General features: G+C 38.4%; 2 protein-coding genes across 5 annotated transcripts in view; one reads left to right on the top strand and one right to left on the bottom strand.

Moving 5' to 3' along the window:
- Positions 1 to 16508, bottom strand: part of TTC23 (tetratricopeptide repeat domain 23) — a 73812-nt gene extending 57304 nt beyond the window's left edge. Inside the window, exons 1-5 of one of the 2 annotated variants that reach the window (XM_045560829.1) lie at positions 15965 to 16508; positions 6905 to 7101; positions 4537 to 4660; positions 1027 to 1177; positions 716 to 841 (exon numbers count right to left, since the gene is read on the bottom strand). In XM_045560829.1, the coding sequence (XP_045416785.1) occupies positions 716 to 841; positions 1027 to 1177; positions 4537 to 4660; positions 6905 to 7084 (581 nt within the window). In that variant the 5' untranslated portion in view covers positions 7085 to 7101; positions 15965 to 16508. Of the gene's footprint in view, positions 1 to 715; positions 842 to 1026; positions 1178 to 4536; positions 4661 to 6904; positions 7105 to 15964 lie in introns of those variants that run through there. The other variant, XM_045560830.1, reaches the window with a different exon arrangement.
- Positions 16509 to 18176: 1668 nt separating this feature from the next.
- LRRC28 (leucine rich repeat containing 28) overlaps positions 18177 to 25516 on the top strand; it is a 121159-nt gene continuing 113819 nt past the window's right edge. For all 3 annotated transcript variants that reach the window (XM_045560496.1, XM_045560497.1, XM_045560495.1), the window contains exons 1-2: positions 18177 to 18316; positions 21954 to 22181. In XM_045560496.1, coding sequence (XP_045416452.1) covers positions 22014 to 22181 — 168 coding nt within the window. In that variant the 5' untranslated portion in view covers positions 18177 to 18316; positions 21954 to 22013. The remainder of the gene's footprint in view (positions 18317 to 21953; positions 22182 to 25516) is intronic.

Genomic DNA, 25516 nt, shown 5'->3' on the forward strand with positions numbered 1-25516 from the left:
ACGCAGCCTGGCTATGAAAGTAAACTGAATTCTTCAGGCTTTGGCCAAGGGTAGCTACGTAGGGTAACCAGGATTCTCTGTCTCTTCTAGAATAGACCTTCCTCCACCCTCTTCTCCCTACAAATCCATCTTTCCAAAGAGTTTAGGCATCCTCTGTCACCCCAATACTCTGAGGAATTAGCTTAGGGTTGGCCTTTGGGGAGGAATAAATGTACTAACTACCCAAGACCCACCATCTTCTCTTTATATCTCTTCCTGCTGGGTTTATTTGGTGAGTGTGGAGTGGGGTGCGGGGCAAAGAACGATCCTCTCGTAATTATGGATTCAGATATGTTTAAGATCTTTCTCCTTTGAGGCTCTAATCATAAAAATCAATCTACGGAAGCATTTTAGACTGGTACAGTAGAGGGGAAGTAAGAAGGGCAGGAGGAAGGGAAGGCCAAAGGGGCAGGGGGTGAGGAGGGAGAGCAGGCAGGAAGAAAGTCAAGAGACTCATGATCAGAACTCTGGGGCTTAGGGTGGCACATTGAAAAGTGTCACTGATGGATGTCTTAGTTGGGGTTGCTCTGATATGACTGTGTTCTTCTTTTACTTCTAGACAATGGCAGAGGCGTGGACACAGCCGCATGGAGAAACTCCTTGCACCTGAAGACAGATTCTACTGGCAAAGAACCTCCAGGCATTAGGCATACAAAGTCCTAATCTTGAAACTTACTGTGCAAATGACAGTTTGATCCGCGCTTGAATTTCTATCCATTCTTCCTTTATAATCCTTCCACATTGTAGCAGCTCCTTTGAAAGTCTCTCTGCTTTTGCCAAATTTTCTGAAGCTTCCTTGAATCTGAATTGTGTTCAGGAAACTTTCCACTTGGTTTTAGATTCTAGGACCCCAGGTCCTGCACTTCCTCGTCTCCTGTACTTCCTATTGCCCTTCCTGGGTCATCTACCAGCTTTTTATTTGGCCTTGAGAATGAAATATTCTATGAGCAGTATATATATTTGTAAAGATCAGAGGCAAAAGGATACTTTTGGAGGGAGAGGAAGACTCTTCCCATGGTATGGAAAAGCTCAATGGAAAACTTGAAAACATCTGTATTGTCATTATAGGGAGGCACAATGGAGGCGGTGAGGATTTCTTTGGCTTTTTCTACATGTTGTTTTGCTTGCAGTGACAGTCCTGTGGACAAAGAAAAAGAGGTCTCAGTTTTTCTTTAACGTCAACTGGACAGGAATAAGGCAGGGAATCTAATGAGGTCTCCTTCACATTTTGCCAAGTGGCACGTGGAGACGTATCTGGCCAGCATGAAATAGTGTCATAACTGTAACAACCAAAGAAGTGTTTTATACCGAATACCCAAGATAAATTTTCCCCAAAATGGTCTTAGAAATAAAATAAGCAGAATGAGCTGGAATTGAACAGCTTTGAAACCTCACCCAATATCAGAAGTATAACATGTTACAAATAATTATAAAAAACAAATGGAATACAAGGACTACAGCATTCTGGGCAGGCAACAAGATATTCATGAATTTTAATCCTGGCTTGGTGACAACAATCTTAACGAAATACTAAAAATTCTGAATCTTCTGCTCACCCACCTATAATAATAATGTCAGGGAGTTATTTTAACATAATACAAATAGGAAGATATCTAAAAAAACTTACAAACACAATTCCAATGAGGTAATAGACTAATATGCAACAATTTCTTATTCCCATTTGGCAATAGACTAATATGAAACAAAATGGAGAAAAAAAATTATAACCAAGACTGAATTCCCCAGTGTGTTCCAGTGTTTTTCCATGGGCTTGCTAATCTGTGGGAAGGTAACATTGGGATCGCCAGCCAGGTTTCAGGGCTTTGCACCTCCCCACATTTCCATCCTCCTCCTCCACACCAACAACCCTCTCCACTCACATCCATACACCCCCGGTCCTCTGTTCTTAATTATGCAGAATTGTATCTCAAATCTCTAAAAAAGCTGTCAAAATACGAAGTTAATTCTGTTCCTATGTCTATAAAACAAGAAGAATATATTTTCTAATGGAGAAAATGAAGGGTATGCTTTTCATGTGGGAACTCTTACAGAATGTTGTCTTATTATTTTTTTAAAAGAACATACTTAATCAACCTGCCAGAAACTTATTCTAGTGCCAATTGTGCTTGTGATATTATAAAAGGCATGGTGGAATGAATTTTCAGCTGTGGTCCATTCCACTAAAGAACTTGAACTCAGTCTTCTGGAGGCAGCATAGGTTGAGGTTCAAGAACATCACTGGGTCCAAGTGTGGTGACTCATACCTGAAATCTTAGAACTCTAGGAGGCCAGGGTGGGAGGACTGCTTGAGGTCAGAAGTTCCAGACCAGCCTGAGCAAGAGTGAAACCCCATATCTACTAAAATAGAAAAAATTAGCCAGGCATGGTGGCGCGCACCTATAGTCCCAGCTACTTGGGAGGCTGAGGCAGGAGGATCACCTGAGCCCAGGAGTGTGAGGTTATAGTGAGCTATCATGACGCCACTGCATTCTCCCCTGGGTGATAGAGTGGGACCTTGTCACAAAAAAAAAAAAAAAAACATTATGGCTCTAAAGTCAGACTGCCCAGAATGGACTCCCTGCTCCACTACTTACTACAAAACATTGGCCTCAGCTTCCTCAGCTGTAAATAGAGATAATAATGCCCTTTACCACAATCTCATGGGATTGTGGTGAAGACTGAATGAGGTTATGCATGGAAAACAGCACAGTGCCTGGCATCCAATGAGACCTTAATAAACAATAGATATCGCCCTTCCTTCCTTCTTTCTTCCCTCCCTGCTTTCCTTCCTTCCTTTTCTCTTTCTCTTTCCTCTCTCCCTCTCCTCACACCTTCTCCCTTTCTTTCTTTCAAGACAGGGTCTCATTCTGTTGCCCAGGCTGGGGGGCAGTGGCACCATCACAGCTCACTGCAACTTTAACTCCAGGGCTCAAGTGATTCTCCTGCCTCAGCCTCCCAAGTAGCTGAGACTACAGGCAGGTGTCACCATACCTGGCTGATTTTATTTATTTATTTGTAGAGATAGGGCCTTGCTATGTTGCCCAAGTTGGTCTCAAACTCCTAACCTCAAGTGATCCTCCCACCTTGGCCTCCCAAAGAGTTGGGATAGCAGGTGTGAGCCACTGCACCTGGCCCAGCTTTTACTTTAAATTGAGAAAGATGGACTGTCATGCAGAGAGGCAGCAGGCTGTCGAAGAAAAGCATCATTTGAAACCACAGATGGCAAGACACTGGAACTGGCATTCGAAATTCTAGGTCTGAGTCTCAGATCAGCTACTTATTAACAGTGTGATCTGGGGCAAGCTGTTTTAATTCAGACTCATTGTTTCCTCTCATTCCAAATAGGGGGTGGGGACAGAGTTCAAATCAGATGATCTCCACGATCCCCTCTGATTCTAACAGTCTTTGATCTAACAGGTAGGACCAGTCTACCATCGGGTTTGGCCACACTTATTGGGTGGCAATTCTACCTATGTTTTGCCTTGTGGTGTTTCCATTTCTATTATTTTCTCTACTCACTGGGTCAACCCTGGGAAGTTAGCATCACCATTATCCTTATCATCACTTTTCAGCTGAAGAAGCTGAGTGCAGAGATGTGCTCTTACACACCCTGTCCTAGGTTACACAGCAAGTAGAAGACATCATATGTCAGGTATCTGTTGTCTTTGCCTTCCCTGTACCCATTCTCCCTTCTTCTGTTTGCCCTTTAGGATGCCTGGCTCCTGCACATCCAGTCCATGTGACTTGGCCAAGGCCAGCTTCTCTCCAGGATCCAATGGAGTCAAAAGGCAGGTCTAACCAATCAGACTATTCCTTGCCTTTGGTATACAACCCACGTTGGTCAAATCAGAACCCCTCAAAATCCTGGGGAAAGACATTCTTTTTCTCCTGGAAATGCTTAGAAGGGAAGCCTAAAGCTGCTGGCATGTGGGCAAATCCTGACCATGAATGGAGCCAATTTCAAGAAAAACAGAACCAAGCAGTGGGAAAAGAGAGAAGCTGAATCCCAGTCACATTGTTTGAACATCTGGATATGGCTAAGTCTAAAGCAAATTCTACTCTTGAATTTTTAAGTTGTATGAGCCAATAAATTTTTGTTTATACCAGTTTGGATTAGTCCTTTATTTTGTTTTATTTTTTTGGTTACTTACAGTCAAGAGACTCTCCAATGAAAATGTGAATGCATCCATTCTGGGCCCCTATTCCATGCCTTGGGTTCTTTCTACAATGCCTTCTGACCTAAAAGATTAATTCTCTCCTAAGAACTCTACTTTTAAGATTATAAAAACCAAAACCAGAAGAATTACAATATTTCTTCCCTTTTCCCCCTTTGAATATATATATGTCATATACCTTACTGACTAAAGGGAAACGGCTTCTCAATAGTTAGAAAGGAGAATATCCAAAAACCTGATCCTTCTAGTTAAGTGTGAATCAAATTTGGGGAAGAACAGCAGAAACCAACCAGCTGATCCCCCCAGTCTGAGATGAGCTCACCTTTCAGCTGGAGGTAGCCTTGAGCCAGATTAACATGTGCCTCTGCTAGTTTCCAATGCAAGTCACCATAGCAAATTCTCGTCAGTGCTACGCAACGCACAAGCTCGTGGATAGCCTGTTTATACTGTTAGGAAGAGAAAATGGGCTTGCCAGTTAGACAACTTAAAGTTTAAGAGTCATAAAGCAAAAAAATCTACTTGTATTTTTATCTGTTCTCTTTATTGAATGCCTACTCTGTGCCAAACATGCCTCTAAGCACTTTGAATATATCAGAGAACAAAACAGACAAAGATTTGAATGGTAGAGTGTTCATCTGGTAGGATGAAACAGACAATAAGCATAAGAAATAAGTACAATGTATAGTACATTTGAAGGTGAAAAATGTAATGGAATAATGAAAGAATAGAAAAAGTAGAGCAGACATCTAATTGTTCTCTAAGTTTTCCAGCTGCCCATCAATGAACAGCTACTATATATGCAGGCACAACAAGTGAGCAAGTGGAAGTGGTTTTCAAATAATACACTTTAGCTCTCAATTCAAAACTTTCCTTAGCAGCCTATGATATCAGCATAGCAAATGAGATCAGCGAGACTGACAAACAGACTTTATTCAAGCAGTGAGAAGCACATTTTCATTCAGGGCTAGGATGAAGAGAATAGGGAACTGTGGAGTCCCAGCTCCAGGTCATCTTGGAGCAGCAATATACTCGAAACAAAGCTGGTAGTTTTAAAACACAGGCATAAAGCTGGTAGTTTTAACATTCTTTGACATGCCTTCCTTCCAGAGATGGGGGTCTATGTTTCCTTCCCTTTGAATCTGGGCTTTATGCCTGTTTTGCCAATAGAATATAGAGAAAATATTTCAGTTCCAGTTTTCAGGTCCAAGTCTTAAGGAACTGGTGGCTTCCACATTCTGTCTCTTCTTGGGTACTCATTCTTGAAACCTGTTATAGGCTGGATTGTCCCCCACCCCCAATGCATATGATGACGTCCCAACTCCCAGTACCTTAGAATGTAACAGTTTCTGGAGATAAGGTCTTTAAAGAGATGATTTACCAAGAATGAGGCCCTTAGGATGGATCTTAGTCCAAAATGACTGGTATCCTTATCTACAAGAAGAATAGACACCAGGGATGTGTGCACACGTGGAGAAAAGACCATACATGGACAAAAGAAGAAGGCAGCCACCTAAGGAGAGAGGCCTTAGAATGAAATCAAGCCCTGCAGACACCTTGATCTTGGGCTTCCAGTCTCCAGAACTGTTAGAAAATGAACTCCATTGTTTAATACCAACTCTGTGATATTTTGTTGTGGGAGCCCTAGAAACTAACACAGAAGCCAAACACCATGTTGTGAGGAAGCCTAAGTGGTCCTACGGAGAGACCACATAGAAAGGCACTGAGAGTCTGAGTGACCCATCCTGGCAGTAGATTCTCCACACTCATTCAGCCCAGCTATTGCTGCATAAGGCAGAGCTGACTACATTCCATGGAGCTCTGCACAAACTGCAGGCTCATGAACAAAATGAAGGGTTGTTTTTGCTTTAAGCCACTAAGTTTTGGGTTGTTATGTAATGACAGACAGCCGGAACAGCAAAAGAGGTGGGAGGCAAAATGGCTAATGGAAGAAAGATGAAGGAGACAAAGCAGGGGAAGAAAGATAAGAACAAGGACGGAGCTGGGAGAAGATCCACAAGACCAGGGATGCACCCAGTCAATGCCAAAGCTCAAAGGGCCTGCATGACCACACATTCCCATATGCACTAGGAACATTTTCACCCTGAAACAACATTCTCCTTGACAAAAATACACAGCCAGACAGTTGACCACAAGAGTCACTTTTGTAACCTAAGCAAGAGGAAGCTGAGGGACACATGCTTACCCTGTGGTGCTGAAAGAAGGGGAGCTGTGGCTTTTTTTCTATAGTAACGTGTTTCTTATTGCAAAAATAATTTATGCTCATTGTCAAAATACAGATAAGCAAAAAGATGAAAACTAAAAATCATCTGCAAGCTCACCTCCTCAAGCTAACCAGGTAGTTAAATATCCCTTTATTCATAGAGCAGATGAAGCTCTGGGAGAGCAGAAGCTTCATCTGCTTTGTTTGGGTTGTATCCCAGTACCTAGACTTGGCACATAGTAGGAGCTCAACAAATATTTATTGTTGACCGGGCCAGCTGCTGCTGTGGACCAGTATCTACTGCCCTGAGGTACTTATACTCACTCAAGCTATAATAAAGGTACTCTCTTATATACTTGCTTGTATCAAACTCCTGAGATTAGGAATGTAACCTAAAATATCCTACTTCTCTTGATCATGTTATAGCTCAAGTCCCAGAATGAGGTATGGAAAACAAAAGCCTCCTTACTTCATGGCTGTTGGTGTAGGACTTCGCTTTCTCTTCACAGAGGTGGAGTTTCTCTCGAGGAGGCTGGAACAGCATTGTCTGAGGCAGCTTGTTTTGGGTCTTCTTTCTAGGAGTGATGCTGACAGCAGCAACAACTTCATCTAGGTGGTTAGATATGTGGGTTTCCTGTGATTCTTGCATATTTGTACATACATTGTCTTCGAATTTTAAGCAAAAGATAAAGGTGTTAAATGAGAATTTCCAGTTACTTTTAAAAATATACATTTTAACACTATACCCATAACTTCTTTGAAATTAGTAGCCTCATATCCTGAAAGATTATGGTGGCTAGTACTGACTTCTTGGTGAAATCTAAAAGTTTCCAGTTTCCAGTTTCAACTAAACCAAACATTCTTTGTTCATTAAGAAGTTCCACAAACGAGAGTTATTGACAAAGGTAATCAAATGAGTTGGTAAACACAAATATTGGTTGCACAAAAGGAGGATTCTGTGATCAAATAAATAGGTAAACATGGACAGGTTTATCTCAGGTCTTCCCAAACTTTCTAATATGATATAATACCTTGTGAATGTCCCAGAGAGTGGTACAGTAAACAGCACCTTCCCAATCTTTTTTGACCATGAGATTATCTTTTTTCCGGAGCACCTATTAAATCTTAGGGATCTAGCAATTTTAAAACATTTTTGTGGAAGGCTGGATTTCTGGCTAAGGAGGTAGTGATTTCAGGGTAAGTTTGATTGACTTTACTGGGCAGGAAGTGGTAAGCCAGTGCACATTTTTTATCAGGAAAGAAGAATGAGATGCTCCTGTGACACTGACCTGTAACTGGTAGACAAATAAATTATAATCAAACTACAGAAGACAAAGTGGCCACTGATTTTCAAACTTCAGATATTCCAGTACCATCCTGATGACTTTTACTATATCTGCATTCTGCCTGAACTACTAACTTTTTCTTTAAATCCACATACTTTTAAAAAACTTAAATCCTTACCTCAGCCTCACCCTAATAAATAATAAATGGCATTATGGGTTTGCTGTGCTAGCCACATTTTCCCCTAATACACATTAAAATAAAAACATAGGTATCAGTATTTTAAAAGCTTGTCTGTGTTCCACTTAACATCACAATTGGAAGCACTGCGTACCTTGGGAAGACACTGAGCAATGTTCCACAACCATTTTTAACTATGACCCATCATCCAAGAAGATGTCATCAAGTTTTACTTTCTGTAGTTTATATTCTGACAAAGTAGGCATTTTCCCTAAAAATAAAATTATAATATTCCTTATGCTTCTTAAACTTCCCCCAAGAAATTCTGATAGCTCTTCAGTAAATAGGTATGTTCCTGCAGCCACTCCTTTACCTCCAGTTGAAAAATAGTCACTGAGCATCTCACTGCAATTGTACAGAATGAACTCAGGTGCAGAGTGGCAGTGGGGAGGGAAGTGAAGGTAGCAATGAGGCAATTACTGAAAGGAATAATGATTGCAACTTGAGAGCTCCTTCGACGTATACATTAAAGGAAGACAGTCAAGACTAACTGTGACGTTTTCATCTTAGGACTCTAGAATAAAGGTTGGTACATTATGGCCATGGGCCAGATCCTGCCCACTGTTTTTATAAAATAAAGTTTTATTGGAACACAGCCATGTTCACTTACTTACACATTGTCTATGGCTGCTTTTGCACTACAGCAGCAGAAGTGAGCAATTGTGACTGAAATCCTATGGTCCCCATAGCCTAAAATATTTACTATCCTTTACAGAAAAAGTTTACTGACCCCTAAAAATAGTGATGCCATAAACAGAAGTAGCAAGATAAAGGGGAGTGGTCCTGCGGGTAAGACAATCAATTTAGTTTCAAATAAATTGAATTTGAGGTTGAGGGAGAAAATTTATATAACAATGTCCAACTTAGAAGTTACAAACATGTCACTAGTTCTGAGTTAAATCTTTTTAAAGATAATAGTTTTTCCTTACTTTAAATAGGATTTGAGATGGCTAGAGGTAAGCATTGAAAAGTTAGACTTGATATAGTTACTAAGGTAAAGTGTGTTAACTCCTTAAAAATCCAAAACAGCTTTACATTTTCAACAGAAAAGATGCTCACCAAGAAGAAACAAAGTAGGAGTTTTTCTTTTCCTTATAAAGCAATATAGAATGAAAATATGCAAAAGAGAGGGAAGGAAACAGCTAAAGGTCAAACTGTGAGAAAGCTACAGAGACTGATCTCCAATTCAGGTGATGCTCCCATTCCTGGGTAGCTCTTAAAAATGTGCAAGGCCAATCCTTCCAGTTTAACATCTAAGCTTTGCCTAAGCGATGCTGTACAGAGACTCAGTGCTATTTCAGATACCAAAATGTTGGCTGAATTTTTTTGAATAACTTCTTGCCTTATGCTTCCTCATCTACTCAACCCATTGGCTGATGAGATGACCATTTCAACAGGTGCTGTGGTCTAGAGAAAGAGCAGTAGACAGGGATGAGGAATCTGAGCTTCAAGAACCTGTGTTGTCCAACTACCCTTGTGATTTGGGCAATACCAACTAACTGATATTTATATAACATTTTATACTTTCACATATTTTAACTCACGTGGCTCTTATTACAAACACGTAAGGTACAGAGGGCAGGTTATCATTAGTCCCATTTTATAAATGAGGACAATGAAGCTGAGTGAAGCTAAATTACTCATACAACATCAAATGGCCAGAACCAGGACCCTGGTCTTCTAATAATTTGGTGATTTTCTACTACATCATCCTGCCTTTCATTGACCACAGTCTATAGCAGTGGGAAGAAAATGCTGTTCTTTGGAAACCTAAGCATACATTTTTTAAAGTGATCATATGTTTTTATAATCAGGAAGGTAACGTCTTCAATAGATATACCCACATATTCTTTATTTCATTTTATTTTACTTTTTTAGAGACAGGGTCTTATTCTGTCACCCAGGCTGGAGTGCAGTGGCACAATCACAGCTCACTGCAACCTTGAATTCTTGCACATTTTCTTATCTTCTATTTAGAGGGAGGCAGAAAGAAAGTCTAAAAATGACATAGGAATATAAGCCCGGGAATATTTGTCATTATGGGCCTCTGCTCCTAGTGTTAAACTTTGAAATGCAGTTAATTTTTCTTTTCTGGCTTAACTGCAAAGACTGGTTTGTCTCATGCTGCCTCTTAATGTTGCTTCTTTAAAACAGAAGTTTTATGCATAATTTGAATGCTTATAGGCTGAATATAACTTGTACATACTTTTTTTCTTTGCCTGTTAAAAAAACTGAGGCGTTATTTTAAAATTAGGAGTTTCACATAAAGATCTAGATTTCTGGGTTTCTGACTTCCTTTGAAAACTCAGAATACTTGTCAACACCGGACCTATATCAGGCAACAGTTGGCCAATATCAGGCAACAGTTGGCCAGGGCGGAAGGGTGGCTGTCCCTGGAGGCAAGGACACTCTCCCGTTTGCCAGTTGCTACCACTCCCTATTGGCTCCTGGACATGGAGGCAGCACAATAGGTGCTATTTGTCATCACTCTTGTGTTGTATTTTTATTGTACAAGAGTAGGTCTCTGCACCCATCTCTCTCTTTCTACAGTGAAAGGTCTATGCAGAGGGATGTGCCCATGCCATTCATTTCCTGTATTTCATCTAATCTAAAGCACCATTGATTATAAGATGCTGCTATTTTATACACTGTTCATGACTTGCAATTGTAATGTGCACTCTAATTTCACAGATGTTTAAATGCCAAATGAAATGTGCAGCTCCGAATCAATGAAAAGAGGAGGAATATTACCTGTCTGGCTTCTGGAGGCATTTGAGTCACTGACCTTGCTTTAAATATGTCTGATTCAATGTGCGTGGCATCACATAGCAACACCTTTCATATAAAGACTTCAGTTCACTTACTTTGAACTACATGCTTATCATTAGCCACTTTTCTTTTCTTTGTAATAGCCATAGCTGGGGCTTAAAATTTCCTTAGAAATCAGCCCAGGCCCCACACACCACCCTCTCTCTAGCAGCCTTGGGTTCAGCTTCCCAGGCCCCTCTACCAGGACCCACAACTGCCAGTTAGCCTTATCCAATCAATTGATGCTGTTTTTCCTGCCAGACCTGCCCAATAGAATGCTGAAGCACATGATCAGCCCCAGATCAAGGTGTGAGGAAGAAGAGGTCTGAAGGAGTATCTCAGTCTTCCATTTCTAAGAGGTGATGTTCAAAATATTTAATAAATAGAATAGCAGGAGGACCAATGAATCTGTATAGGTGGCAACTAGGCTGGAGCTGGGTTCTGAAGATCCCCTGCTGTTCCTGGTGTTAACCTGTGGGTGCTGACTTGGGAAATGTAGGAGGGCCTGGGGAGGGGCAGGAGCCCTCAGGGCAGTGACTCTTAGGAAATAACCACCATTATGACTGCATGAGAGTGTACTAGTTAAAAAACAACCTTACCCACACGTAAGCTGAGGCACTAGGGAAACATTTGAGAAAGATACAAAATACTGAAACTGTATTAAAAAAATAGAAAATCTGAATAGACCTGTAACAAGAAATTAAATTAGTAATTAAAAATATTTATACAAGGTTAAGCCCAGGCCTAGATGGTATCAGTGATAAATCCACCAAACCATTAAAGGAGAAAGAATATGTATCTTTTATAAACTCTATCAGGAAATAGAGAAGGGAACTCTTTCCAATTTGTTCTATGAGGCAAGTATTACCCTGATACCAAAGCCAGACAAAGACATCTCAAGAAAATAACAAATGAATATTCTTCATGAATATGGATGTAAAAATCCTCAACAAAATATTGGCAAACCAAATCTAGCAACAGATAAAAAAGATTATACATTACGATCAGGGAGATTTATCCCAGGAATGGAAGGTTGGTTTAACATCTGAAATTAATGTAATAGAATAGAAGACTAAAACCACATGATGATCTTGGTAGATACAGAAAAACATCTGGCAAAATCCAATACCCACTCATGATAAAAACTTCCCCAACCCAATAAAGGGCTGATAAACACCTGATTTTAAAAAACCTAAAGCTAAAATTACACTTAATGATGCACGTTTGAATGCTTTCCTCCTTAGACTGGAAACAAGGCAAGGATGACTGATCTCACCACTTGTATTCAATAATGTAATGAATATTCCAGCCAGAACAACAAGGCAAGAAAAAGAAATTAAGGCATGCAGATTAGAAAGGAAGAAATAAAACTTCATTATCAGATGACATGATTCTCTATACAGAAAATCCTAAGGAATCCACAATCAATCAGTCAATTAATTGATAAAACCCATACCACAACTGCTAAACAAGTTCAGCAAGGCCACAGGATACAAAGTGAAAAATCAAAAATTGCATTTCTATCATTAACAATAAATAATCTAAAATGAAATTAAGAAAACATTTCCATTTACTAGCATCAAAACGAATAAAATACTTAGGAATAAAGTTAATAAAAGAAGTATAAGACTTGTACTGAAAATTATATAACATTGTTGAAAGAAATTAAATAAGATCTAAATACATAGAGAGACATTCTATGTTCATAAATTAGAAGGCTCATTATTAAGATAGCAATACTCCTTAAATTGATCTATAGATTTAATGTGATCTCTATTAAAATTCCAGCTGTCCTGTTTTTTTTTTGCAGAAATTGACAAGTTAATCCTTAAATTCATATCCAAATGTAAGAGGCCTACAATCTTGAAAAAGAAGAAGAGAGTTGGAGGACTCACACTTCCCAATTTTAAAAATTACTATGAAACTATAGTAATCAAAAGTTTTGTACTTAAAATTTTTCAGTTATAAGATGAATAAATTCTAGAAATATAAGGTGCAGTATGATAACTATAGTTACTAATAATATGTTATATACTTGAAATTTGTTAAGAGAATAGATCTTAAGTGTTTTCACCACACACAAAAAAATAATAATTTTGTCAGGAGATGAATATATGAGTTAGCTTGATTGTGGGAATAATTACACAAGGTATACTTATGTCAAAACACCACAATGTACACCTCAAATATATACAATTTTTTATTTTTAAATCATACCTCAAAAAAGCTAGGGAAAGAACCCCCAACAAATCAGTGTGGTACTAGCATAAGGACTGACATACAGAAAAATGGAATAGTGTTGAGAGTCCAAGAATAAACGCTTACATACATGGTCAATTATTTTTTGACAAGGGTGCCAAGATTAATTCAATGGGGAAAGAATAGTCTTTTCAATGAATGGTGCTGGAACAACTATATAGGTACATGCAAAAAAAATAAGGCTGGATTTCTACCTCACACCATATATAAAAATTAACTCCAAATGGATCAAAGACCTAAAAGTAAGAACTAAAACTCTCAGCAAACACAGGAGTAAATCTTTATGAGCTTGAGTTAGGCCAAGATTTCTAAGACACAACAACAAAGGCACAAGTGATAAAAGAAAAAAATAAATTGGATCATCAAAATAAAAAACTTTGTTGCTTCAAAAGACACCATCACTAAAGTTAAAAGACAACCCACAGAATGGGAGAAAATATATATGAATCATATATCTAATAAAGAACTTTTCTCCAAAACATATAAAAATAACAATTCAATAAGATGTCAAATAACCCAATTTAAAAATAAGCAAAATATTTGAAGAGTTATTTTACAAAAGAAGACATATGGATGGCTGATAAGCACATGAAAAGATGCTCAATATCATTAGTCATTAGGAAAACACAAATCAAAACTACAATGAGATACAACTTCACACCTACCAGAATGACTATAATAAATCAGACAAGCAATAAGAAGTGTTGGCGAGGATGTGGAGAAACTGGAACCCTCACACATTCTGGTGGAAATGTAAAATGGTGCAATCACCTTGGAAGACAGGCAACTCCTCAAAAAGTTAAACTTAGAGTTTAACCTTTGAAATATGATTCAGCAAATTCATTCCCAGGTACATATCCGAAAGAACTGAAAACACATGTTCACACAAAAACTTGTACCCATCTTCATAGCAGCATTATGCATAATGCTAAATACTATACTATATTTACCGTAATACAATTGTAATTAATATAATTAAATACTGGAATCAATCAAAATGTCTGACAACTGGTTAATGGATAAAACATGATATTGCCATATTTGGCAAATAAAAAGGAATGTAGTATATAGAATACATACTACAACATAGAGGAACCTCAAAAACACACTAAATAAAATAAGCCAGATGTAAATTATGCAATCATATATTGTATAATTCCATTTATATGCCTATAGAGACAGAAGTTAATGATTGTCTGGGGCTGGGGATAGGAGTGGGCAGTTGCCTACAAATGGAGACAAGGTATCTTTTTTAGGGTGATGGAAATTTTCTAAAACTGGAATGTGGTGATGGTTGCACAACTCTGTAAATTTTCTAAAACAATCATTGAGTTGGATCCTTAAAACATGAGAATTTTATGGTATGTAAATTATACTTCATTAAAGCTGCTAAAAAAAAATAGCTATGAAACCATAATGCAGCTTTATGTGTAATTCTGGTTTTATATATCTTATGACAATCAAACTTTTATAAAATAGGGCAACCCTGATTCCCCAAGACAATGTGGCAGAGGCCCCACACATCTTTTTGTTTTTAGACAGAGTCTTGCTCTGTCCCCCAGGCTAGAGTACAGTGGTGTCATCACAGCTCACTGCAATCTCAAGCTCCTGAACTAAAGCGATCCTCCTGCTTCAGCCTCCTTTTGCCTTAGCCTCCTTAGTAGCTGAGACTGTAGGCCTGCATCATGATGCCACACTAATTTTTCTATTTTTGGTAGAGACAGGGTCTCGCTCTTGCTCAGGCTGGTCTCGAACTCCTGAGCTCAAGCAATCCTCCCACCTTGGCCTCCCAAAGTGCTAGGATTGCAGGCATGAGCCACTGTGCCTGGCCCCCAAAATCTTAATAAATAAACTCAATGATTTTGAAGACTACAAAGAAATGCAATGGTAAAGTAAAGGTTTTTGGATAAAATGTCTTAAGAGGCTTAGTTACCTCTGTGTGCCAGCATTTATAGTATTGAGCCCTTTAGCTTCTTGTCTCTGCCCTTGGAGCCATCTACAGTTGCACTGTCAGTTTTATCGTTTCCAAATATTCCTTTCATAAGGTGTCCCTCCTGTTCAAAACCCAGGTCACTCCTTAATTCTGGCAATTTTGGCTCTTCATGTAACTTCTCGTGCTTTTCTTTTTTAACCAAAGTTTCTAAATCAACTTCCTGCTGCAGTCAGAGCCAACTCTTTCTTAGACTGCACATAATTGCTAATGACTCACTTACTGCCAGGGATGTCCCTTTCCTTCTTTTCTGTCTGAAATTTGGCCCATTGCTCAGGCCCGAATTAGGTCTTACCCATAATTTGTGAAACCCTGCCTGAATAATTCAGCTCACACTGATATGATCTCCTGAATTACCCATGGTCTACAACAGTCATTTGGGCAGTAAGAACTGTTCAGAAGTTTTAATTTCAATGTTCTGAGCCTCATTTGCTCCTGAGCTAGAGTACAAGTATGAGCCTCTTAAGAGACTATATTTTATTATTTTATATCCCCATATATGGATTAACAGAGGCCACTTTCTTGTTTATTGATATTTTCCTTAAGTTTTATATTTTAGTTTTAACACAATATATCATTTTGAAAATATAAATGCTGGATTTCTTTTTGGAGAATTTATCCTTATATTAATTATCTGCTGACTCTGCTTCAGATACCAATACTACATTTGCTTGGCCATTAGCAGATCTGTCCCTGGATTTCCTAATCTACAAATATACACAAAGTTTGGGTCCAAAGCCAACTCTAACTTTCTCATATTTTTCAATAGATATATTGTCTGTTGTGCCCGGTGTGATAATATACAAACAAAAATACTCATTTCATTTAAAAGTTACCATATTATTAAATGTCCTTCTACATCCATATTTAAGGAACAATAACAACAAAGCACAGTTTCTTACAGTAGAAAATAATCTATAATTAATCTTATTATCTTGCTTCCTTTACCTTTTAAAAATCCGATAATCTGGGGATGATGCTTTCCATCCTCACGCTAAAGAGAAAACACCCTCTGAAAACTCTTCTTCCTTCCACCCTTAGATTGTGCTTGTATTTTCTCTGTTTTTCCTTTGACACTTACTCCTTTAAAAATAGCAAAAAACCGGAAAAGTTTCTTTAACTCTCAAGTCTCCAGCTACATCGTAAAATTCTTTGTCAGTTTACCGAGGCGGCTTGAGAGGCTCTCCATTTCTTTTTCGAGCGAATTACACAGTTGTCTTGGCAGCCTGATTTGCCAGTTTGGCTCCGCCGTATCAGTTCGGTGATGCTCTGTACAGATTGATAACCATGAAAAAGTGTAAAGCTGGGCAGTCCCAAACTAAATTACAGCAGCAACGGCTTCCGTACAAAACTCCAGGCAGAAGAATGAATGATAGAGCAATCACCAATAGGGAGTGGAGGAGAGTAATTTGTCGAAGTTTGCAACCCAATCCTTGGGAGCCAGAGGTGGGAATTTTAAAATGGGGTTGTCTTTTCCTTGGAATTTTCTTAAAGTCGTATTGCTGCCTGTTGATATTAAAGTTTGTCAAAGATTGTAAAATCAACAGCTTACATTAGAGGTTTTTACCCCTTTAAGTGAGACAAAATGTGCAAACTGACTCTACACATTGAGAGAAAATCTAAGAGTGGTCATAGGATACTATACTATCACATAAAATCACTTGGCAATTTTTGTGTCAATTTGGGGAGGGGGTAAAAGTTATTTTAACATGATTCATTTTTCATGATCAAATATATGTTAAATTCATGTACTGAAAAAACAATATTTCCCTTGTTTAAAAAAGAAAACCTGAAAACTAAGGCTGATTTTTTTAAAAAAATTGTTCTTCTGACTATTGTTAATCCTTTTTTTTTTTTTTTGGTGACTTCACATACTGGCAGCAAGTCTTACTATTTGGGCTGATTTTTGTTTTTACACAAAATGTAGATTTCTTCATTTTCAATTCAACAAAAAATTTGAGTACCACAAATTCTTAGGTATTATGAGACTATATAAAAGGCTTTAGAAATACATGGCATATACTATGCTTCAGGAACTCCTGAAGACCAGATTTAATAAATAGATAATTGATATTTTATTACAACTCATACCTTGTTTTAGACCTGGTGTTATTTTTAATATAACTCTACTTCCTAGGTTATTCATCTCTAAGAGTAATGAAACAAGCTAATGTAAAACTAGCTCATTATAAAGTTAAGATTGCTTGACAACCTCTACCAAATTAATAGACATCAAGCTTCTCAAAGGACAAAAAATAACAGCAATTATAGTAGAGGAAAAATTTTAAGTCTTCATTTAACAAGGAAAGTTGCCATGTTAATGAGCATGGTATTTTAAAACTGTGTTTTTTTTTTTAATATTGTCGAACAATGCTCAGATTTTTTTTTTTAAAAAAAAAACAACGTAAAGCCCTCTCTTTGATGTCTGTTTTGCTGACACAGGACTTTTTGTCTTTAAGAAATATTTATTGACAACCTACTCAGTCATGCTAGGAACTGCCACAATATTTAACTAAGTTTTTTGTCCTTTTTAGCAATCGTTTCTCACAATAGACCTTGGGTATTTGAAGAGCACAGACTAGGTTACCTCCTCATCTTTGGAACTTAATCAGTGCGTACAGTGAGCCCTCAAATCCGGTGCTCAGACTCATTATTTGTTAACTAACCTTGACTACTTTACATAAACCTACCTACCGGCCTCGGTTTTTCACCCAGCAGACTAGTATTAATATAATAATTGCTCCAGTTTCGGGAATTGCTGTTAAGAGTTAAATGAGATAATTTACGCATAGCTCTCAGAACGCTGCCTGGTACACATTGACATCGGACGTTATTGTTGTAACCCCTTAGCCTATGCATTGAATAAGAGCCCAAGTGCCTGAATGAATGTATGAATTATCGGCAACTGGCAATTCCTGAGGTGGGAGCCAGATAAATTACCCCTTCGGGACGCTAAGCAAAAAACCTCTCTCCCGACATCAAGTTACCAGCCGTAGCCGGAAGCAAGATTAGAACCGTGGGCGGGGCCAGTTTGGAGGAAACCGCGATCTCACCCAATAGGCACATCGTTTGGAAAACGAGCCTTTCGCCCCACCTATCATAAAACCGCGAGAACACAGGCGACTTATCGCGAGGTTTCGTACTCATCTCCACGGCTACCTCTTCCCCAGCTCCTAGTAGCGCGGGTTCCGCCCCGCCACCAGAGTCCCGCCCCTCGCCCGGCGCTCCGCTCCACCCCCCGTCCCTCCGCTTGGGGTCCAGCGCCGCCTGTGCTGCGGAGGTGGCTCCGTCGGCGCTGAGGTGAGTATCGCTATCGGCCGTGTCGGGTGGTTCACGTGGCAAGGCCCCCTGGCCCGGCCCCCGGCGGGGACGCCACACACAGGATTCCGCAGAAGCGTCCAGGCCGCTGCGAGTGGGACCACCGGGCTGTCTGGGCCTCGGGCCGCCGCGGCTGGCGGGTCCTCCTACCTTCCGCGGCCCGTGTCTCCTCGGACCGGACAGTCCCGGTGCCGGGTCTGGGAAATCCGTGCCACTGGGCTCGCTGCTTCCTAACTGTAACGACCTTAGTGTGTGGCCAACTCAGGCAAAACGGCATGTGTTTTGCCTAAGAGTTCTGTCAGTGTTTCTTAGTACAAGTACTGAGAAAGTAGCCATTTACAAATTCTTTTAATATACAGTTTACAGTTGTCTAATCTCCAGTGTTAGGAAATGAGAATGGGGAATTGAATCAGTCTAAGGGATTCCTTTCCTTTAAAACACTCCTGCTTAAAATGTGTGGAATTTCCTTAAGATGGGAGGTGTTTTTTTTGTGTGTGTGTTTTAAGTAAAAAGATAGATTAGTGTTCACCTGTCAGAAAACTCAGAGGTGCAGCTGTATACAGTTAATATTAAATATACCATTTGCTTTAACTGTAGATACGAGGTATTAAAGTGAAATGAGGTAAGAAAATTATCCTGTTGGAAGGCTGTATATTTCCAGTGAACATATATTGGAAAACTGTGAGCATTGTTGATAATTGGCACCTTTTGGATTTCATTTGTATATATTTTATCTCCCAGCCTGCCACTGTAGCATTTTAACAGGGGTAATGGTGTTTTTGAGGTAGCCAATCCCAGCCAGAACTTTCAGAAGGAAAGCGGTCAGGTTCCGGTGAATTTTCTTATTGAATCTTCCTTCAGTTGAGTGTGGCTTTGGATATAGTTTTGCTTTAAGAAGTGTCTTCCATTTGTATAAGCTTTGCCTACCACATAAATCATAGAAAGAAGCACTGACCACACTGAAGTGCATGACAGGCATTGTAGGGCAGTACACAGGCTTTGCAGTTGGTCCATCTGTGTTGGAATTCTGGCGAGTTACTCTCTGAGAAACTCAGTTTCCTCATCTATAAAATGAGCTAAATAATGCCTATTGCAATGCATAGTTGTAAGGATTAGCGATTTATGGCATGCAGCAAGTTTATAGACTCTATAAGTAGTCTTGCAATAGGTAGATGAAAAAGCAGCCTTGCAGTGTTATTCCACATGTCCTAATTTCATCCATTCATCAGCTGTTAGAAGGCTTGCTTTTTGATATTGTACTAGATGCAGGCATGCAAATATGAAGAAAGCACCCAAATCCCTACCCTCAGGATTTTATAGGCTTTTGGTTAGATTGGCAGGAAACAGGTACACTGATAAATACACAGATTACAAATTGTGAGGACTCTGATGAAGAAAAAACAAACAGCTGGGTTACTGAATACCAGGGGAATACTTGGGGATAGGGAAGCGATTTTTACATTGAAACCCGAAGGATAACGGGACATTGCTTTCCAGGCTAAGAGGAGAGCAGCAAGTGCTGTGAGGAGTTTAGTAGTTTGAGGGATTAGAAGTGCCCAGGAGCTTGGTGAGAAGCCAGGGAAAGTGCTGGAGAAGTGGGTGGGGACAGATGGTAAGGAGCTCTGAAGGCATGTTATGAGTTTGGTTTTCTAAATAAGAAGCTTTCTGGAGGGTTTATTTAGTAAGATATGTGCCTGAGAGAGTGTGACATAGTTAGATTTACATTTTTAAAGGCTCACTGCTGTGTTTAATGTGTCAGAAGTGACTAGAGTGGACATGGGGAGACCAGCAATATAGCTGGCCAGGCAGGACATGACAGTGGCTTGTGGTTTTGGCAGATGGAGAGATGGATGATTTGAGCTGTGTTTTCGAGATGGGAACCATTAGCCTTGTGATAGATTAGAGGTGGCAGGTGCATGGCAGGATGGAATCATTCATGACTTCCAGCTTTCTGGATTGAGCAGTGGGGTGGCTGGAGGTGTGGGCCATTTACTGAGATTGGAAAAACTGGGAAGATTTGGATGGGTAATGACAGTCAAAAGCTCTCTTTGAATGTGTTAAGTTTGAGATGCTTGTGAGACATCTAAACTGCTTCCAGTTTATTAGTTCAGTGAATACCTAGAAAGTTTCACTTTCTACACAGAATCATTGATGTTATTTGTAGTCTAGTTCCCCTTGCTTTATAGGTGAGAGAATGAAGATGTCAAAATATTAAGTATCTTGCACAAAGTCACATAATTATGTGTCACAAAATAGGTGAGTAGATAGAATAAATATGGAAAAGTTTTGGATTCTTATGTTGCATTGGGTATATTATTGAATATTTCATATCGTTTGTTCTTTTATATAACATGACAAGTGCTGTCTAATTAGCTAGAAATTAGAGTTTGGAAATAATAGAAAATAACTAAAAAATTATAAAACCCTGTTTATTGAAACATAACTCTGTTATGTTGTTATATTTTATACTAAATTGGTATTAATTCCCAGTGAAATTGTTTTTTCTTAAGGAAAAAAAAATTCCTTTAAAAGGTACTTTCCAATAGAGAGTTTAGAAAAGGTGCCCAGGAAAACGGAGAGTAGAATCTTTGAGCAAAGCTCAACTTGTTTGTAATTGTTTTAGCATTTCCTTAGTACCCTGTGGAGTCCTGTGAGTTAGTGTCTGTAAAGAACCCAGGCTTTGAAATCCACTGGACCTGGCCTCAAACCCTTGCATTTATCCCTTGTGAGCTGTTTGACCTTGGACAAATTATTGAAGCTGTGAGTTTGTTTCTTTTTGTGTTAAGTGATGGCGAAGTTTGCTTCAGCTCTGTGCCAGGCGATAAGGTGGCAAATGTTACTTCTCTTCCTACCCTTGTCAATTTTAGAGCTAAAAGATAATTTAAAATAATCTGTCCTGGACTCAGGCCTTTAAACTAACACATTAATTGCTATCTCCATTTTATATATTAGGCAACTGAGGCTCAGAGGGATTGTAATAGAATAATACAGGGTTCTTGTTTCTTAGTGCAGTGTTTCTTCGTTCATTGAAATAATTTAAAATAATGAAACTGCATGGCCCTTTGCTATTTCTATTGGTCTGCAAAGCTAAAAAGGAAGAAAATAAAGAGATGAAAGAAAAAAATTAGAATATAGGACAATATTTAGATACTAGGACGTGAAGAAAATGAAGCTGTTAGTGCTTTAGATATAAATAACATGCATTTTAAATATATTTTAATATTTTTGAAATACCTTAAGCTAAGTACAAAATGAAGTGGTTCAAAAAGGAAATACTGTTTGTCGCGTTTGATTTTTAAGCTTTTCCTTTGGTTATGTGTTGTGAAACTGGTTTCTGTTCTTTTAGGCAAGGATTCCTATCTCAAGTCCAAAAACTATTTTTTCCATCAGGACTTTTTCTAATAAGTAGTAAATATTGCTTAACCAGAGTATTTTTATTAAATTGTTATTCATTTAAATCTCCTAAATATGTGTGATGATTTTAGTTGTTATGAAAGAAAAATATAGGATTGAATATATAGTTATCTTTTTAGTATCTGCAGGTAGCTCTGTATGCTAACTGGTGTATATGGGTTGTAAGAAGTCTTATAATGATTAAATTTTCTTGTTTTCTTTATAGAAATGGACCAATTTTGACAAGATGTAGTGCTGCAGTGTGCCTGATGGGATATATTCAGTCATGGCATCCGAACTTTGTAAGACGATCTCTGTGGCAAGGCTGGAAAAGCACAAGAATTTGTTCTTAAATTATAGGAATCTGCATCATTTCCCATTGGAGTTACTGAAAGATGAGGGACTTCAGTACTTGGAAAGACTCTATATGAAAAGGAACTCCCTTACAACCTTGGTACAGTATTATATTACATTAAAAAAGTCACTTATAAATGTGGTCCTGACCAGGATATACTTTATATATCCTAAGATATTAAGATCAAGATGTGTATCCCCTTTTGTTATATATACAGGCAAAATAAATGCACAAGGGGTTCTCATTGGCTGTGAATTTGTCATCCAAGTTCCTGGCCGGGTATGAGGTTGCAGGAGGAATTGTGTAGAAAAGCAAAATACTCACTAATGTACCACTTACAAAATTAGTCCCCTTCGAAAATCCCTCTTAATTTTGTTTGTGTATCTATCCTGACTTTGTGTGTCATTTCTTTGTGTGTTAAGCTCCCTAGGTGAATTTTGGATGTTACAGCACTCAACAAACCATTTAAAAAGTAAACAAGAGGCCAGGTGCATGACTCACACCTGTAATCCCAGCATTTTGGGAGGCCGAGGCAGGGGGATGGCTTCAGGTCAGGTGTTCAAGACCAGCCTGAGCAATATAGCAAGACCCCATCTCTACAGAAAATAAAAGAATTAGCTGGGTGTGATGGCATGTGCCTATAGTCCCAGCTACTTGGGAGGCTGAGGCAGGAGGATTGCTTGAGCCCAGGAGTTTGAGGTTTCAATGAGCTGTGATGACACCACTGTACTCTAGCCTGGGCAATAGAGTGAGACCCTGTTTCAAAGGAAAAAAAAGTACACGAAAAACCAAAAAAGATGACTTTGAGTTATAGGCATTAAAAAGAGAATGATTTGAAGATTAAAGTATTAAGAAAGGCATTTGAGAGGCTTAGTGCAACTTCTGAGTGTTTTCAAATCAAAACAAAACCTTCTTTATGACTACCCTGTGAAAATCAAATTATTTTGAATTGGGGTAATGTACAATTTGTTGGAAAAAATTTTTATTTTTCTAACAAAACATTTGATTCACTGTTTTTATGTTTTAGCAATAAGCACATAGTTTTCATTATAACTCAAATGTTACTATATATAATAAAAACTATTTAAAAATGTTTTCAAGAGAATGTTCTAATCAAGCTTTTTATTCCCACTATTTAATACAAAAATTGGTCTCCATTTTAAGTGGATTTACTTTGTATGGCTGTCACTTAACCTCATTTGAATCTTGTTCTTGAATTCCAGTTCTTACTCATTTTAGATGATTTATGATGTCTTGTTTCTTTGTGAATTGACCTGTCCCTCATTCCCTTCTTTATATTGGACTTTCCTAAATGTCTGGAAAGTATATCTAATTGGCTTCATATATATGGCATGTTTTCCTGGAGAAGTTTTATCTGGAAAATACCTACAGTGGGTAGAAAGCATTAAGAAATTTGTTTATCTTTGCTGTGTCTGGAAGTAAATGGATATGTATCTTTCATTTATAGCATTTGGCATAGTGGTTGGTATATATGTTGAGTGTCTAGTTAGATTTTTTAAATTAGATTTTTCAGTTTTTCAGCTTGGAAAATCTACATACAGTTCTATGAATCCTTTTTGCTAAATCATACATAATGCGAAACTGTATATACAGGGGTTTTTAACCCTTTAGGGAAGAAGTAGAATGAGAAATATTTTGTCAAGGATTAGAGCCCAAACTGGGTGTGGTGGTATACACCTATAGTCGTAGCTACTGGGGAGGTTGAGGCAGAAGAATCGCTTGAGCCCAGAAGTTTGAGGTTGCCGTGAGCTATGATCATGCCATTCCACTCCCGCTGGGGTGACAAAGTGAGACCTTGTCTCTTTAAAAGAAAAAAGGATTAGAGCCAAGATTTTCCCATATTTTTTACTGATATACAAATTTTTAAGTGGATTAACTGTCAGTCATAGCCCACTGGGGTGGACTTTGTTCACAGAAATTGACCTTTGCTTATAAAAGTTAAAATAAACTTTTGGTCTTATAATTTCTCAGCTTCAATTTTCTGTTTATGAAAATATCTATCTACCGTACAATTTAAATTGATGTTCATAATAGCTCATAGCATATATTTCAAGTTCATGCTCTAGAACCTTTTTAATCATCAAAGATTAAGTTATTGCATATGTTTGTAATGATAGATGTATGTATTTTATTTTAATTGATTTCACTTAGCTGGAACATTTGATTCATGTCTATCAAAGAACTTTGTAAACTATAAAGTGCTGTACAGATATCAAGGGATGGTGAGAATTGTAGCAGTCATCCCAAAGCCATCCTATTCCACAAATATATCGGACATATAAAGGAAATATATAGTATCTCAAATGCATTAGAAATATATAGTATCTCAGATACGTTATGGGTTAATTGGGCTTTTAGTTATTTATTTTTAACAAGCTTAGGGACTTGCCAGTCATTTCCATTTTCATGTTGTTTTATTGTTTCTTGTTAACATTGTTTTATTGTGTTAAATGCTTTCTCACATTCTCCTCCTTTTCTCCCCACCCCTCAGCATGTGCAGTCTCTTGGTGAGAAGAGAAGTTGTCACAAGGCACAACCTCTACCCTTTCTCTTCTTCCCTTCAAATCGGTTGCTATAGCACAGCAGGTTGTATTTGTAAAATGATTGTATGTCAAATGTTCAGAACTTGGGGAATGCCCATATTTAGAACTAAACCACAGGGAAAAAAGCCTTTATATACACTTAAAAGAATAAAGTTTTTCATTTTTTATTTACAAAAATGATATATTCCCTTATGTCATACAACTTAAAGGAATATCTGGAAAGCAATTTTCTTTCTCTTCATCCAGTTTGTGGAGTAACCAGTGTTAATAGTTTGATTGTATTCTTCTGTCTTAGTCCATTCTGGCTGCTATGACAAAATACCATAAACTGAGTGGTTTATAAGCAACACAGATTTGTTTATTACAGTGCTAGAGGCTAGGGGGTCCAAGATCGAGGTCCCAGCAGGTTTGGTATCTGCTAAGGGCTCTTTTCCTAGTTCACAGATAGCATCTTGTTGTGTCCTCACATTGTGGAAGGGATGAGGGGTCTCTCTCAGGCCTCTTTTAAAGGGCACTAATCCCATTCATGAGGGCTCTGCCCTCATGGTCTGATCACCTCCCAAAGGCCCCACCTCCTAATTCCATCACCTTGTGGGTTTGGATTTCAGCATGAATTTGGGGATGGGGGGGACACACAAACATTCAGACTACAGAATCTTCCACCTCCTTGTTTGTGTTTATGTAATTATATGCTCTCTCTGTTCCTAAAAATGGAATCATACTATACATATTTCTCTGCAAATTTCTTTTTTCATTTCATGATATTCTTATTCCACTAACCTCTAGGCCAATAGATATACGTATATCCTTGTATATGTATGTATGTTTATATTTAGGATAATCTCAAAAGTAGGATTTCTGGGTCCAAGG

The sequence above is a fragment of the Lemur catta genome, chromosome 9, assembly GCF_020740605.2.
Source record: "Lemur catta isolate mLemCat1 chromosome 9, mLemCat1.pri, whole genome shotgun sequence".
Lineage (NCBI taxonomy): Eukaryota > Metazoa > Chordata > Mammalia > Primates > Lemuridae > Lemur > Lemur catta.